General features: G+C 39.1%; 1 protein-coding gene across 6 annotated transcripts in view; it reads right to left on the reverse strand.

The window, feature by feature from the left end:
* Positions 1-12,079: 12,079 nt before the first annotated feature.
* The window catches only part of map2k4b (mitogen-activated protein kinase kinase 4b), a 56,751-nt gene continuing 52,900 nt past the window's right edge, over positions 12,080-15,930 (reverse strand). For all 6 annotated transcript variants that reach the window (XM_088439841.1, XM_088439837.1, XM_088439845.1 and 3 more), the window contains 2 exons: positions 14,667-14,712; positions 12,080-12,644 (listed from right to left, as the gene is read on the reverse strand). In XM_088439841.1, the coding sequence (XP_088295967.1) occupies positions 12,531-12,644; positions 14,667-14,712 (160 nt within the window). In that variant the 3' untranslated portion in view covers positions 12,080-12,530. The remainder of the gene's footprint in view (positions 12,645-14,666; positions 14,713-15,930) is intronic.

Below are 15,930 nucleotides of genomic sequence, written 5' to 3' on the forward strand. Positions count from 1 at the left end.
TATGCAATTTGTACAACACGACTCTCAGCCCCCCACCCAAGATCTGCTTTCAGTAAAGTTAGAAAACATGCCCCAAAGGTGAGGCCAGATCCTTTTTTGGTAGGGTAAACCATTTCTGCATTACAGATAAAGACCGACAGATTAGTGACAGGTTTCTCCAGCTGACTTTAAGAGAAAACATCGACTCAACTGCAATCAATCTCATTACTGTAGTCCTAATTTACAATGTCTCTGGCCCCTATTCAGGAAATTCTGACATTTTGTTGAAATACACATTGTGATGTAGTTTTTCCACATTCAGTGCAAGCCAGAGTGCCATGCTCGAAGAATCATGCCGAGTCCATGGTTGAGTATGGAAGGGAAATCCACCTCTTTCTGATTAAGGAGAAATCCCTGGGAGGCTATTTATCAAATATACATAGCTACATCCGTTTGTCTTTGTAATGCAGCATGATGGATCTGTGATCAGATTTTTTTTTTTTTGTTAAATCCCATTCAACGTCTTTGTCATTGTTAGAATGGCCCTTAATGGTTATGCAAAACCTGCCAAGAACAGCAGATTCATCAGATATATTAGTGGCAAGCATTGCATCAGCCCGTTTGGGCATTGTCATTATTTTCAAGTCACAGATGAAAGTATTTATTTTGGCTGGGGGAAAAAAAAACCAAAAACTTTTGACACACACATATACATATCAAAAGTATTGTTGCTTATCCATTTTGTAGAAACAATTGCTAATAACCTGACTTAATTATTCAATTGGTTTCAGAAATGGCTCATATGAAAGCAAAGACCCTCCCAAATTATGTTGAATGTACGGAATATATATTTGTTTCACTGAAAAAAGATTGACCATTTAATGAAGACATAAAGGTTAAATTTTGGCAAGACAAAGGTTTTGTCGACTGCAGAAAGTAGTGTGAAAATTGAACAAAATGTAAAAATGTACTAATATATAATAATATAAATTACTAAAATATGTTACATAACATAAGTGAATTAAATAGTGGTGCTATGAGATCCAAATTTAATATTTTCAGACCTGTAAACCTCCAGACACTAAAATCTGTAGTGCCATGCATTGAAATCCTTAATAGCATCAAAAAATCTTTCAGAGAAAGAGGCAACAATAAATGTTTTTTTTATTATTAATTAAAACAGATTAGACATTACAAATATTTGAAATAGAAATTTTTCAATTTGTGTACTGAACTATGAAACCACAAAAATTATATAACAAATAGCTAATATTCTTATTCACAAGTGTCAAATGTGTTCATTGTGGTCTTTGCCAAATTCTTGCAAGACAAATAATGTTATTTCTGAGGTGAAGTCCTAACAACCTTTCGTATTGATCATTTATCTTACATGTGTGCCTCATTCTATTCATTAGTCGCTTTTCTTGCAAGAGATATATGTTTTGCAACAAGTGCAAATGCAGTAACAAATATTTTATAGGTAGGTCTTGTCATATATATATATATATATATATATATATATATATATATATATATATATATATATATATATATATATATATATATATATATATATATATATATATATATATATATATATATATATACACACATACATACATACATACTTTGGCGGTTGGCAAAGAAATACCGTGCATTCGCCGGAAGAGGGCAATGTTGTATTGAAACATAACCTAATTTTGTTCTGTTCGATTTCTATATTTTGTATTTCGGTTGAAATGGCTCCATATTATTTCTAAGTCCACTGGAGCAATAGTGTTAATTTATGGATGATTTTCAATCCGTTAGCAAGCAGAGTTTATTTAGGGTCGCGAAAGGGGCTTCCGGGAAAATCATTCACGCTGCTGTCATCAAGTCAGACGCGACGGCACGCGTATATTTGAAGACGCAAAGTGTTCCAGCTTTGTCTATGTTTAGCGGCCCAAAGTGGTATGTATGAGTTTGGTTTATGTTTAAATGCATATTATGTTGTCCGTAGCTGACATCTCTTTTGTATGTGTCAGTTCTACGGTGTGAACTGTTGCAAACAAGTGCAGTCAGTAAAGCATCAGTACGAAGAACCTTGGTGTCTCTCCCTATTTTCGGACAAAGCCGGCATAGTAGAACACTTTGGGCCGCTAAACATAGACAAAGCTGGAACACCCGGGATCAAAGCTACCAGCAAGGCGTGGTGCATGTGCAAGGGAAGTATCACGCGCTCCAATAACGCACAATCAAGTCAAGTGCAAGTGGATGTGAGAACAAGTAAAAGCTAAGCAAGCAGGCACTCAAGTTCGTGTCTTAGAAATAGCATAAGTGCTTGTGAACCGCATCTAAAAGTAAATAAGTAAAGTTAAGTGCATAAGAAGTCATATGCAACAAGTTGAAGATAAAATGGCACATAAAACTCAAGTACAGGCTACCAAAGAAGACGATGCAAAGCTTACTTCACAAGAGGAAAATACAGGAGCGGCTTCACAGCTCAACGCATTGCCTGCAAGTACACAGTCTGAAAATGCTCGTCAAAGCCAGCGAAAGTGCACGCTCACTGAAAAGGGAAAATCTCTACAAGAGGCCAAGTTACGCGACCTGACAAAGGATTTTGAACGTTTCTACAAAAGGTGGAAATACCACATTAATTGTTTTAAGAAATACCTGAAGGCAAAGGATGTTGAAATGTTCTTCGAAGCTGTGGATATGTTAGATACTATTCGAACAAACATCTGTAAGGCATATAATGAAATACGAAAGGTTGACAGTCCAGATGTTGAATTAAGAAGAAAATGTGATGTATGCTGCGCTATTACAGAAGCTGCCAAGTTTAAGGCACATCTACTTTTGGAAAATAAAGGAGATCCAGAAGAGATTCCATGGCCAGATGCAGAGTCAGTGTTTGACAGCAGTGCATGCAGTGTTTACTCTAGTGTCAGCTTCGACTCAAATGCCAACTCCAAGGAGTCCAAGCGGTCATCTCTAGACACACTTCAACAAAAACAAGAAGCAGCAGCTGAAGCAGCAGCCTCAGAAGCAGTCATTAAAATAATGAAAACACAGCATCAATGCGAGGAAGAAATAAGAGAACTTGAAGTAGAGGAGGCCAAGAAAAGAGCACAATTCTTAACCGAAAGTACAACAATGAAAGCAAAGTTGGAGGAAAAGCGTAAGGAAGTGGAATTGCTAAAGGAGATGCAAAAGCGTAACGCAGCACAAGCAAGGCTAAAGGTGTATGCTGAAAGCATCAAAGGTGAGGATGAAGACAAGACTTCAACTAATGTCTCACAAGCAGAGAAAGTTCCTTTTTACCTTCAAGGTTTCCGAACGTGAACTCGAAACCGTTTGTTCCCTCAAAGGTCATAGCTCCTACTAGTCACCAAATTCCTCTGCAAGCACCCACAATTCAAACAGCAGGTCTCTCTATCGAACAAGTAGCCTCCATCGATCTGGTGAAAACGCTCGCGGAAACCATTACAGCCAACAGAATCTCCATTCCAGAACCGGAAGTCTGCAGGTGATCCATTGCAGTATAACAACTGGAAACTGTCCTTTCAGACATTGGTGGATCGCAAAAATCTACCAACGCAAGAGAAGCTTTTCTACCTGACAAAATACATCAAAGGGTCAGCAAAGAAAGCCATTGAAGGTAACTTTTTAGTTTGAACCGAAGAAGCCTATTTCACAGCTTGGGAAACTCTCGACGATAGATTTGGAAACCCCTTCATAATAAGTAAAGCATACTGTGACAAGATACACGTTTGGCCAAAACTCACTACAAAGGACGTTAAAGAGTTGCGTGACTTCACTGATTTCTTAACTGGTGTAGAGTCAGCAATGCCACACATACAAGGCTTACAAGCGCTGAACGACTGCGTAGAGAATGTGAAAATAGCAGCAAAGCTTCCAGATTGGTTGAGTGCACGCTGGAATAGGAAAGAACAGAGTTTCTAGACGAGAACAAAATATTTCCAAGCTTTAGCAATTTCGTCACCTTTCTCACCAAAGAAGCCAGGATTGCTTGCAACCCCATCACTTCATTGCAAGCGATGAAGTCATCCGACCAAGAACACAAGCATTTTGTAAAAATTAAACCAAGAAGTTCCACTCGCGACGCTAAAACATTAAGCACAAACAGTAATGAGAAGACAAGCCTGACGTGTCTCTTTTGCAATAAATCCGGTCACACGCTTCATAAATGCAAAAGGCTAATGGAGAAGGCAGTTGAAGAACGAGTTAAGTTTGTACGATCCGAGAATTTGTGTTTTGGTTGTCTCAAGTACGGCCACCACTCCAAGAGCTGTTTGGCAAGAAGTGTGTGTGAGAAATGTCAAAAGGCACACCCAACATGCCTACATCAGGATAGAGAGAAGCTGAAGACAAATCAAGAACCTTTAAAGGACAAGGAAGAAACAGGAAAGGTGTCACAAGTCACCTCAAACAGAGTAGTGCGACAAAAGAACAAAGGTTGTACCTCCTCAATCATCCCAGTCTTTTTATCTACTGTAGAAAATCCAAGAAAGGAGAAGCTAGTATATGCTCTGCTGGATACTCAAAGCGACACCACTTTCATCCTCAAGGACACTGCCGATTCACTCAATGCCAAGGCTGTGCCCACCAAGCTCAAGATTTCCACAATAACCTCCAAAACCAAAGTTGTGTCCAGCTACAAATTAAAAGACCTACAAGTAAGAGGCTTTAACTTAAACCTACACCAGAAACTATATTCCTGCCAATAGATCTCATATCCCAACAAATAAAACAGCAGAAAACTGGTATCATTTGAAGCATTTAGCAAAAGAAATGCCTCCTGAACTTGATTGCGAAGTTGGGCTACTCATAGGCTATAACTGTCCTCAAGCTCTAACTCCCTTTAAAGGTCATTAGTGGTGAAAGAGACCAACCATTCGCACAAAAGTCCCTACTTGGTTGGAGCATCATCGGCTATAGCCACTCTGAAGATGCCTACGAAGATGAAATAGGAGTAAGCCATCATGTCATTGTGAAACAAGTATTCCCAGCAGTTGAAGAATTAAAAGGTAAGGTCCACTTTGTGAGCAGAATCCAAGTCGCAGAAGTTCCTGATCCAGCAGAGATACTCAAAGTGCTGGAAAAGGACTTTGTGGAAAGGGTCCTTGAAGAAAAGTCAATGTCGCAAGAAGATTTAATGTTTCTGTCCAAGGTTAAAAAAGGCATAAAGCAAAAGGAAAACGGTCATTTTGAACTACCCTTACCATTTTAAGTAGATAGACCAAATTTACCCAATAACAGACCTTGTGCAAGGCACAGGCTTCGTTGCCTGGAAAAACGTCTAAAAAAGGATGAGCGCTATTGCAAAGACTACGTAGCCTTCATGCAAGACATTATAACAAGAGGCGATGCCGAAAGAGTGCCAGAGCACTAGATAAGTAAACAACCAGCCTGGTATATCCCTCATCATGTCATATACCATCCACAGAAGCCCAATAAAATGAGAGTTGTTTTCGATTGCTCTGCAAAATTCCAAGACACATCGCTGAACGAACATCTCCTCACTGGACCAGATCTCACGAATACCCTTGTAGGAGTTCTGTGTCGCTTCAGGAAAGGACAGGTGGCTATCATGTGCGATGTTGAACGCATGTTCCACCAATTTCATGTTGCTCCACAAGACCAAGACTACCTCCGCTTCCTATGGTGGGAGGATGGCAACATGGAACAACCACCATCCGTGTTTCGCATGAAAGTTCATTTGTTTGGCGCAGCCTCCTCTCCCGGATGCGCAAATTTTGGACTCAAGCATCTCGCTGCCCAAGGCGAAAGTAAGTTCAACCAAGCCACTGTTAAGTTTATACAACATAACTTCTATGTGGACGACGGCTTGGCAGCTGTGGACTCAGAGCAAGAAGCGATTCAGCTTGTAAGAGAAGCAAGAGAACTCTGTGCCACAGGAAAGCTACACTTGCACAAATTCATCAGCAATAGTAAAAGGGTGATTGCTACGATCCCCAAGGAGGAATGTATACCTGGAGCCACAGACCTGGACCTAGCTCTCGGAGAACCAAAACTGGAGAGGGTGTTAGGAGTCCAATGGTGTGTAGCATCCGACACATTTCGTTTTAGGATTGTGGTTAAGAACAACCCCTTCACAAGAAGAGGAGTACTTTCCACTGTGGCGTCTATAGTTGACCCACTAGGATTTGTCGCCCCATTCATCCTAATTGGTAAAGGTATTCTTCAGAAAATGTGTCAAGAAAAATTGGATTGGGACGATCCACTTCCAGAAGAAATAAAACCACAATGGGAAGCCTGGCTACGAGACCTTCACAAACTGTCCACTTTAAAGATACCAAGATCATATGTCCCATCAAGTTTCAAACAGGTCCAACAGTATGAGCTACACAGTTTTTCTGATGCTAGTGTGTTCGGTTATGGGGTATGCACATACCTCAGAACTATATCAGACTCAGGGGAAGTGCAGTGCACCCTGGTAATGGGAAAAGCTCGAGTTGCTCCGTCAAGGATTACAACTATTCCAAGGTTGGAGCTCTCACATTTTATTTAGGGTCACGAAAGGGGCTTCCGGGAAAATCATTCACGCTGCTGTCATCAAGTCAGACGCGACGGCACGCGTAGATCCGAAGATGCAAAGTGTTCCAGCTTTGTCTATGTTTAGCGGCCCAAAGTGGTATGAGTTTGGTTTATGTTTAAATGCATATTATGTTGTCCGTAGCTGACATCTCTTTTGTATGTGTCAGTTCTACGGTGTGAACTGTTGCAAATAAGTGCAGTCAGTAAAGCATCAGTACGAAGAACCTTGGTGTCTCTCCCTTTTTTCGGACAAAGCCGGCATATATATATATTGTGTACTCAGAGGTAGTATTGCTGTGCGTTCCTCCTTGGATATGCCTTACCAGACCCGTCATGTTGAACGACGATTCAGGCAGCATAATGTTCTCCTTGTCTTCTCCAGACTTTTTCACGGGTGCTCAGGGTGACTCTGCTCTGAAAAGAACAGGGCGCCAGTGGCGTACTTGCCATTTCTGGTGTTCTTGAGCAAATGCCAGCCGAAATCCACAGTGCTGGGTAGTGAGCACTACAGGACGTCGGGCCCTCAGGCCACCTTCAAGTCTGTTCCTGATTGTTTGGGTAGAGACATTAACACCAGTGGCCCTCTAGAGGTAATTCTGTAATTCTGTAATTAATTCTGTAATTAAGTAATTCTGTAATTCTGTAATTAAGTTCTGTAATTAATTCTGTAATTCTTGATCATCTCCAGCTTCATTTCCATCTAAATCATCTTCTTACTGCTCTCTTTAACATCATTCGCAAACTTGGGACCCATGGCCAAGTTTGAATTGAGCAGTAAAATGCATATACATACAGTTCGCCATTTTGAAACGAGTGAGGCCGACCAATAGCAGATGAGCATCTCCGTGAGGAGACGCCGACAAATAGCAGACCAGCATTGTAGTGCCGCGTTGCATAGGCATTGACAGCCTCAGAAAATAAGTACAATTACCTAAAAACGCCTGCAGACAGACAAAACAAAACAAATGCACTCCATACTTACGTATGAAGTTTGCTTGGCGACACATTCTAATTGTCTAAAATCTCTCTCTCTCTCTCTCTCTCTCTCTCTCTCTCTCTCATATATATATATATATATATATATATATATATATTTTTTTTTTTTTTGCTAGCCACCAGCAAGCAAATGTGTGTATCTGTTCGAGGTTTCAATTTATGGAACAACTATGAAATACAACTGAAAAGAGTTGAATCAATGGCTGTCATCAAAAAGGGTTTTAAAACAATATTATTAAAAAAATATGTCTACATTACAACAAAAGTGTATGATAAAAGTGTACAAGTATGCAATAAAAAACAATAAAAGAATGTATACAATGTGTGAATTTTTGGATAAATTTGTGACGTGAATTTTATATAAAATACACAGTATATATGATTGTATTTACGTAATTATGACTGTATATATACATTATGTGCAATGTGTTTTTTGTTCAATAAAATAATCAAAGCGAGATAAAAAAAAAAAAGATATTGACAAGGAAAGTCTTGCACTTAGAAGACTTGCTTGCTATCATAGCTTCCTTGTTATTGAGAATTGTACATATTGCCGAGTGGTTACGGCCATACTCACTAGCAAAGTTAACTATGCGTGCGCCTCCTTCGGATTTTTTTTTATTATCTCCTGCTTCGTTTCTATTGTCATCATCCTCTTACTTCTTCCTTTACCGCCACTTGCAATTTAAGAAGCCATGTCTAACAGATAAAGTTTGCAAAGTCTTCACAACACACCGACCAGCTGTGCCATCAAGCTAAATGAAGGCGTTCGGCCAATAGCATATCGGCATTTCTGTGATTGACGTGACACCGGCCAATAGCATATCCGCATCTCCGAGACTGAGACCGTGACCTTAATCGACCAATAGCATATCGGCATCTCCGTGACTGAGACAGTGACTGTGATCTTATATGACCAATAGCATATCGGCATCTCCGTGACTGAGACAGTGACTGTGACCTTATATGACCAATAGCATATGGCGTCACGTCAATTACAGAAATGCTGATATGCTATTGGCCGAACGCCTTTATCTAGCTTGATGGCACAGCTGGTCGGGACGGAAGGAAGGAGAGAAAATCAGTCAAAAACGGAAGGAAGGAATGTTGTGAAGACTTTGCAAACTTTATCTGTTAGACATGGCTTCTAAAATTGCAAGTGGCGGTAAAGGAAGAAGTAAGAGGATGATGACAATAGAAACCAAGCAGGAGTAAAAAAATACTAAAATAATAAAAAAAATACGAAGGAGGCACACACATAGTTAACCTTGCTCTGAGTATGGACGTAACCGCTCGGCAATCTTCTAAGGGCAAGACTTTCCTTGCCGGGAGACGGACCTCGCTCGACAACAAAATGGAGAGGCTTCTTCTATTATGGATTAAAGAGAAGGAATCCGCTGGTGATATGTTTTAGTTTGAGAAAAGTTCTTATTTAAGAAAATAAATCAATAAATTCTGGGGGTTGGTCTCTACTCACCACAGTCTCCACTCGGCTCAAGTCACGTCGCCCCAGAGGAAAACGTCATTTATCCTTTGTGTATTCATATTAATTTAATTAACTGCAAAGTAGATTATGGCATTAATTATATATATATGTGTGTATATTCGTGATGGTTATAACTATGATTTCACCACGCTTTGCCAGTCAATGTGTACGTACAATTGACTTCCCTTTGCTACATCAACGCAATCATCTGCTCACGCACAACACGGTACCCCTGATATGCTATTGCTTTTACAATGTCACAGTCACTGTTTCAGTCACGGTGTCAGTCATGGAAAGGCCGATATGCTATTGGTCGAACGCCTTCATCTAGCTTGATGGCACAGCTGGTCGGGACGGAAGGAAGGAGAGAAAATCAGTCAAAAACGGAAGGAAGGAATGTTGTCAAGACTTTGCAAACTTTATCTGTTAGACATGGCTTCTAAAATTGCTAGTGGCGGTAAAGAAAGAAGTAGGAGGATGATGACAATAGGAACGAAGCAGGAGATAATAATAAAAAAAAAAAATACGAAGGAGGCGCACGCATGGTTAACCTTGCTCGTGAGTATGGCCGTAACCGCTCGGCAATCTTCTAAGGGCAAGACTTTCCTTGCCGGGGGACGGACCTCGATCGACAACAAAATTGAGAGGCTTCTTCTATTATGGATTAAAGAGAAAGAAATCGCCGGTGATAAGTTCTAGTTTGAGAAAAGTTCTCGTTTAAGAAAATAAATAAATTCTACGGGTTGGTCTCTGCTCCCCTCTGCCTCCACCCAGCTCAAGTCACGTAGCCCCAAAGGTAAATGTCATTTTTCCTTTGTATATGTTATTTTATTTAACTGTACAGTAGATTATGTTACTTATTTTTAATATGTGTATAAAGTCGTGATATTTTTACCTAAGGTTTTTGCGCGCATTGCCCGTCATACGAGCAGTTCAAGTTACGAGCGTAGCCGCTGAACGGATTAAGTTCGTAACACGGGGGCCCACTGTGTATATATATATATATATATATATATATATATATATATATATATATATATATATATATATATATATATATATGTATATCAGTGGTGGACCGTCAGGCCCAGCAAGGTCTTTTCTGCTGGCCCAAAATACCCCGACGTTACCAGACTATAATAATTATAATAACTATAATAAAAGTCTATTTCATTTTTCATATATTTTTTCACCAAATATGTAAAATTATTCTCCAAATTCTGTTCTTTTCATGTCATATTATATCCATTTGGTTAAGCATCTGTGCTGTAGTTTTATGTTACCGTTTTTAGCCAATTAGAATTCTGCTAACTTTTGTCCCCAGGCTGTATGTAATCTGCCTGCTCTCAGAGGCGCTAGGGCATTCGCTTCAAAAGTTGTTGGCTTCTGCTTAAGCGCAGATTGATATGTGAGTGGCCCGTATACTTAATAGACCGCTGTAATAGCCAATTGAGTCATAAGATTGTTACCTAGAGGCCTCACGTTGAACGTGACGTGACTGGATGCTCACTGCAGGAAGGCAGTGCTATATTGAGCCACCATGTTTGGAAGTAGTTAAATAAAGTTATTTAAAAAAAAAAAACATGTTGCTCAATCATGCGCTAACAGTTAGCTCATCGTTGAGCAACCATTGAGCTTACGTAGAAGCCAAACCCGCGGACATTTAGCAGAAAATTCAAATTCACTCGCCTTTTTTTTGGCTGAAGAAGAGCAAAACGGAAATTGGATCAATGCGACTTCTCGCATTGGCGTCCATGTAAATACAAAAGGATTTATTATTGGAAATGAAACGCAGAAACTACAACCAAGTCTTTCTGAGGAAAGAAAGGAGAATGGATTTTGTAAAGAAAAAAGTGCTGGTCAGCTGTTAGGGTGAGTCTAGCATTTGATTAATTTTTTTTATTCATTTTTAAAATGTTTTCGTAAATTCATTTTGTTCATATTCAATTAGTGGTAAAGATTTAAAATGGCGTTCTCATAATAAAGTGCAATTTGTAATCTTGTTAAAGTTTGCCTGCTTTTGATGTCACGTTCTGCCTGGGTTTTTCCTGTTGTGGGTTTATTTTGTTGAGTGAGTGATTTGCCTTTAGAGTTCATGTTGTTTTTCTTGGGCGTCTGTCGTTAGTGTAATTTGTGTCACCTGTCATTAGCATGTTCCAGCTGAGTGTCTCCTCCATGGTGCCTCTCGTCTCATCCAGCTGTTTCGTGTTTGCGTAATTTTTGTCCTTTTTTTTTGCCAGTTTACTTTACTTTAGTTATGTCTAATGTCCATGTTTAACGTCGTTGTTTTTGCTGTCCGCAGCACTTGTCCCAGTTCCACAAATTCCTTGTCTCGCTGTCGTTGTTCCACCTGTGAGTTTGGTTTTGGTTTTTATTTCTGTTGATACTTCTGATCCGGCCTTTTTTCCTGTTTCGCCCAGATTCTACGAGGAAAAAATATTTTTGCTGAGCTCATCTCCTATTCTGCCTCTGCATTTTGGATCTAGGTACCCAAACCCGTCACCAACATGCTGCGCCAATATAACACTTGACTTGGTGGACTTTATAAAACTTTGTGGACAAGTAAATTAAATTTATTATTATTTTAAGTTTTGGCAGTATCACATATAATGATGAGTTTCAATGGCTATTTTGGGTTTGTTGTTTAAATGCTCCAGAAAATAGTCTGTGTAACCCAGTAATGCGTATGTGTGCTTCTGACGGGGCCGAATCACTGAAGGCCTAATTGTGAAAGTGACGGACTGCCAGTGATCGAAGTCAAACTTTCATTTTAGAATAGCTAAATGAAGTGTTTAAACAAGATTAATGACTGTCTTTTGAATGACAAAGAATTTAGAGGCAAACTATCAACATCAAAAACTGGGGGTAATGCTGTGTGATGAGAATTTTGCTTTTTTTTTCCCATAATATACTCAGAAAAGCTTGGCTCAGTGACTTGAATGCGATAACATTAGAAGAGTGGTGCCAAACTGGGGCGACCTAGTGACTATTGTCCTCATTGTGTGTAACGAACACTCATGCTTCCACATTGAACGGAGGAAAATAAAGACAAATGCATAAAACCAAATCCATAATTATTTACCCCGAAAACCGCAGTTTGCATACTTATTTAGTCCAAGATGGCTTTGTGTGTTTACAGCCCTCGTTGATTACATCTGTACATTTCTTCAGAGGTGAACACACAAAAGCGTATGTACAGTTCACAATACACAATCCAATAGGTGGCTATTTTTAGTCATGAGCACCATTCATTACTCTGTCATCTTATTTGGTAGATTCTTTTTCCGATTAACAATAAGTGACTTTAAATGAGGTGATCTATGGTAGAGAGTTTGGCTTGACAATTTATCTCATTGCACCCCTTGTATTCCACTCTTCTTTGGACGTGACGAAATTGGTGATTTTGTAAAAGTCCAGGAGCTAAAATTGCCGACGTCACCTCACAAAGCTCGGACTTTTTCGCCCACTGCACGGTGGGGAGGCCGATGCCCCCCCAACCCAAACTCCCTCAGTCCACATACATGGGAGAGATGGGAGAGGTGGGGATCTGATCCAAGATACGGCACACATAACTGGCGACATCCACAAAACGCTCCTCGTACATTAGAATGAATGGATGTTTCTGGGTAAGACAAGCACATACAATAGGTAAGGTACAAACTAGGAACATTTTTCATTATATATATATATATATATATATATATATATATATATAAATATATATAAATATATATATATATATATATATATATATATATATATATATATATATATATATATATATATATATATATATATATTAGGGCTGCACGATTATGGCCAAAATAATAATCACGATTATTTTGGCGATCACAATTATTAATCACGATTATTCATCATGTTTGGTCAAACGTCGATTTATTGCACTTTTTTTTTTTAAACAAGCAGTTTATACTGTATAAACAAGGCTTGATACTTAATAACAATGAAAAACTCAAATAAATAAAGTAAATCATAAATATGACAAAAACTTGCTGAGTGCAATTCACTGAAAAAAATTAAGCCACTTAAAGCTAAGCACATACTAAAACAGACCTGTAAGAACATCTACAGTGTTTTTTTGCAAGAAAACAAAAAAACAGTACAAAAGTACCAGATTCACTCGAAGTGGGTATGGACTGAGCAGTCAACATGTGATTTTTGGTAATTTCAAATCCAATTTATTCAAATTTTTGCCAATCGGATTTTCCAAAATAGCAGATGCTTTTGGCACGCAAACGTAGAAAACATTATCATCTAAAGGCATTGAACCGTGAAACCAACTTCAAAGTTGTGATCGCGTCCCACTCTTGACGCAGCCGGGTCTACAGCATGGAGTGATCGCCAGGAGTTGTTTCCGGGTATTCACTGGTGAACTACTATAAGCAAAAGTTCGTCCGACTTGTTTTCTGTCCCGCGCTTCCACATGGAAAAGAAATTCCAGATGGTATGCGTTGTTGAAAATCTGGCCAGCGCGGACTACGCGCAAAGTGGCGGGGTTGCCGAAAAGTCATTTTGACCTGTGGGGCCGTGTCGTACTCGCAGGACACGTCAAGCATAAACAAAGCTGCAGATGTTCTTGCAGTATTTGCTTGCTTGCTATTTCTTAAGTCGAATGATGTCGTGATCTTGTTTTTGCCCCCTGGTGGTACGATGACAAATTGCTTGATTTGACATGTACTGGTAGGCGGCTTCATGAATGTTAACATCGCAGATTTTCATCTTAATTAATCGCGGCAGCCAATATTGTGATCTTTGCTACCACGAACACCGCTATAAGCTTGAATCGTTTGGAGCGCTTGAAGAATTGTTAACACAAAATTAATTTCATCTTAATTCTTCTATTAACACGGATGGATTCAGACTTTGGTTCGCTCTGCTTGCTTCTTTTAATGGGAACCAGGAACCTTCAATAGCTTCTATTAAAAACTTTATATATACCATATTTCTCTGCGTACAAGTCGTGTTGTTTTTCCTCAGTTTCAACCCCCATATCAATCCATAACCGCGTCAATCAAAACCATTTTTTTCACATGCCTGTGTTTCAATAACATTAATTCAAATGTTCAAAAGATTTTAGCGCTTTTCGAGAAATTAATACTGAGTTGTCTAAAAAAAAATAAAGCAGTAAAACTTCAAATCATTTTATTGTTGCAAAATTCGTTCCATTTGCGTCCATGCACATGCGTACATTGGCTCGCACTTGTCTTATATCCACCTCCGCCCCCCCCGCCCAATAACCGCAACAGTATGCTATTCGATAAATGATGAAGAAATGCATCCCTTAAGTTCATCATTATCGACACAGACCATGTCTTGTAATTAGACATCCATGATCTACAACCTTTTAAGTCAGGGCTCGACTTATAATCGCGTTTTAGTAAAATTCACCCCCCCCCAAAAAGGGGGGGGGGGGGTCAACTATTAGTGAGGTCAAATTGTACTTGGAGAAATACGGTATATACAGAGCTTATACTGAATTCCTTTAGTTTGTGTACAAATGGCAAGTGTATGCTGTTTACAGGTCATTTGTCTGCGGCCACGGACACTAAGATTGTACAGCCCATTGTAATTTAATATGTAGTAATGATATTTTATATTAATTCCAACAAAAGAAGACACTTACCAGCAACTCCCTGTACTTTGGCCTTTTAGATTCATCCTTGGTGAGGCTAGGGAAGAAAATAGTTTGCTTTTACCACTCACAAATACCTTAAGTCCGTGGTCCCCAACCCCCAGCCTATATATATCCACATAATGCCCTCCCCCGGTCAACTGGTACCAGGCCGCGTGGGCTGCATCCAAAATAATGTTTTGGAGATGATTTAGTTTAATGCTGCGTTCACACTGAACGCGAACGAGGCGAAAAAGCGGAGCGTTTTGTATTGTAGTCAATGGAGTTCGCGCGAATGCGCGTCGGGCGACATGATGGACGCAAATAAGCGAAATTTTGCCTTTCGCGCGAAGTTAAAATGTTTTAACTTTTTTCGCGTTTCGCGTCACGTCAGCCAATCAGTTTCGGGAACGTTCAACGTCTCAAGCAGAGGGCAGGAACGAATCATGGCGGCCGCTTTGCGGTCACCGGGAGCTATCCAACACGGACAGCTGAGCTTTCAATACCAAACAGAGCCAATAAAGAGCACTCACCTTGGCTTGTAGAAAGGCGGAACTTGGGACAACTGGTATGTGCAGCGTTTGCTTCACTTAACAGCTGTTGAACCGTAGTTACTGTGCTAAGCTAACAATAGTAGCGCAGCATTGTCAGCACAATATTTAGCACGGTCTCGGCCACTTGATTGCGACATTGAAACTTTTATTTTTTGGCAGGCGACTACTGCGGCAAAGAATAAAGGTACTGTTGGTAAAAATATTGGCTCTGTCCCATCCCAGAAAAGTGAAAGTTCTCAGCAATGCTCTTCTTTTCGGATCTACCGTAAAGTGCAGAGCAAGCTCGCTCCACTCCCCACTCTTTTTTTTTTTTTTTTTTTTTTAATAATATAACAGCTATATACCGTATTTTTCGGACTATAAGCCCGCATTGGTATATAAGCCGCAGCACCAAAATGTGAGCAAAAAAATTATTTTTGTCAGGTAATAACATGGGATATTTATGCAAAAAGATGGTCCATGGAAGTAGATATACAGTATATATATATATATATATATATATTATATATATATATATATATATATATGTTCTCTCTCTCTCTCTATATATATATATATATATATTATATATATATATATATATATATATATATATACTGTATATATATATATATATATATATATATATATATATATATATATATATATATATATATATATATATATATATACAGTATATATATATATATATATTTTTTTTTTTCTTTTGGTACTGCCAAGAG

This window comes from Hippichthys cyanospilos, chromosome 17 (genome assembly GCF_059441005.1).
Source record: "Hippichthys cyanospilos isolate Australia breed blue-spotted pipefish chromosome 17, RoL_Hcya_1.0, whole genome shotgun sequence".
Lineage (NCBI taxonomy): Eukaryota > Metazoa > Chordata > Actinopteri > Syngnathiformes > Syngnathidae > Hippichthys > Hippichthys cyanospilos.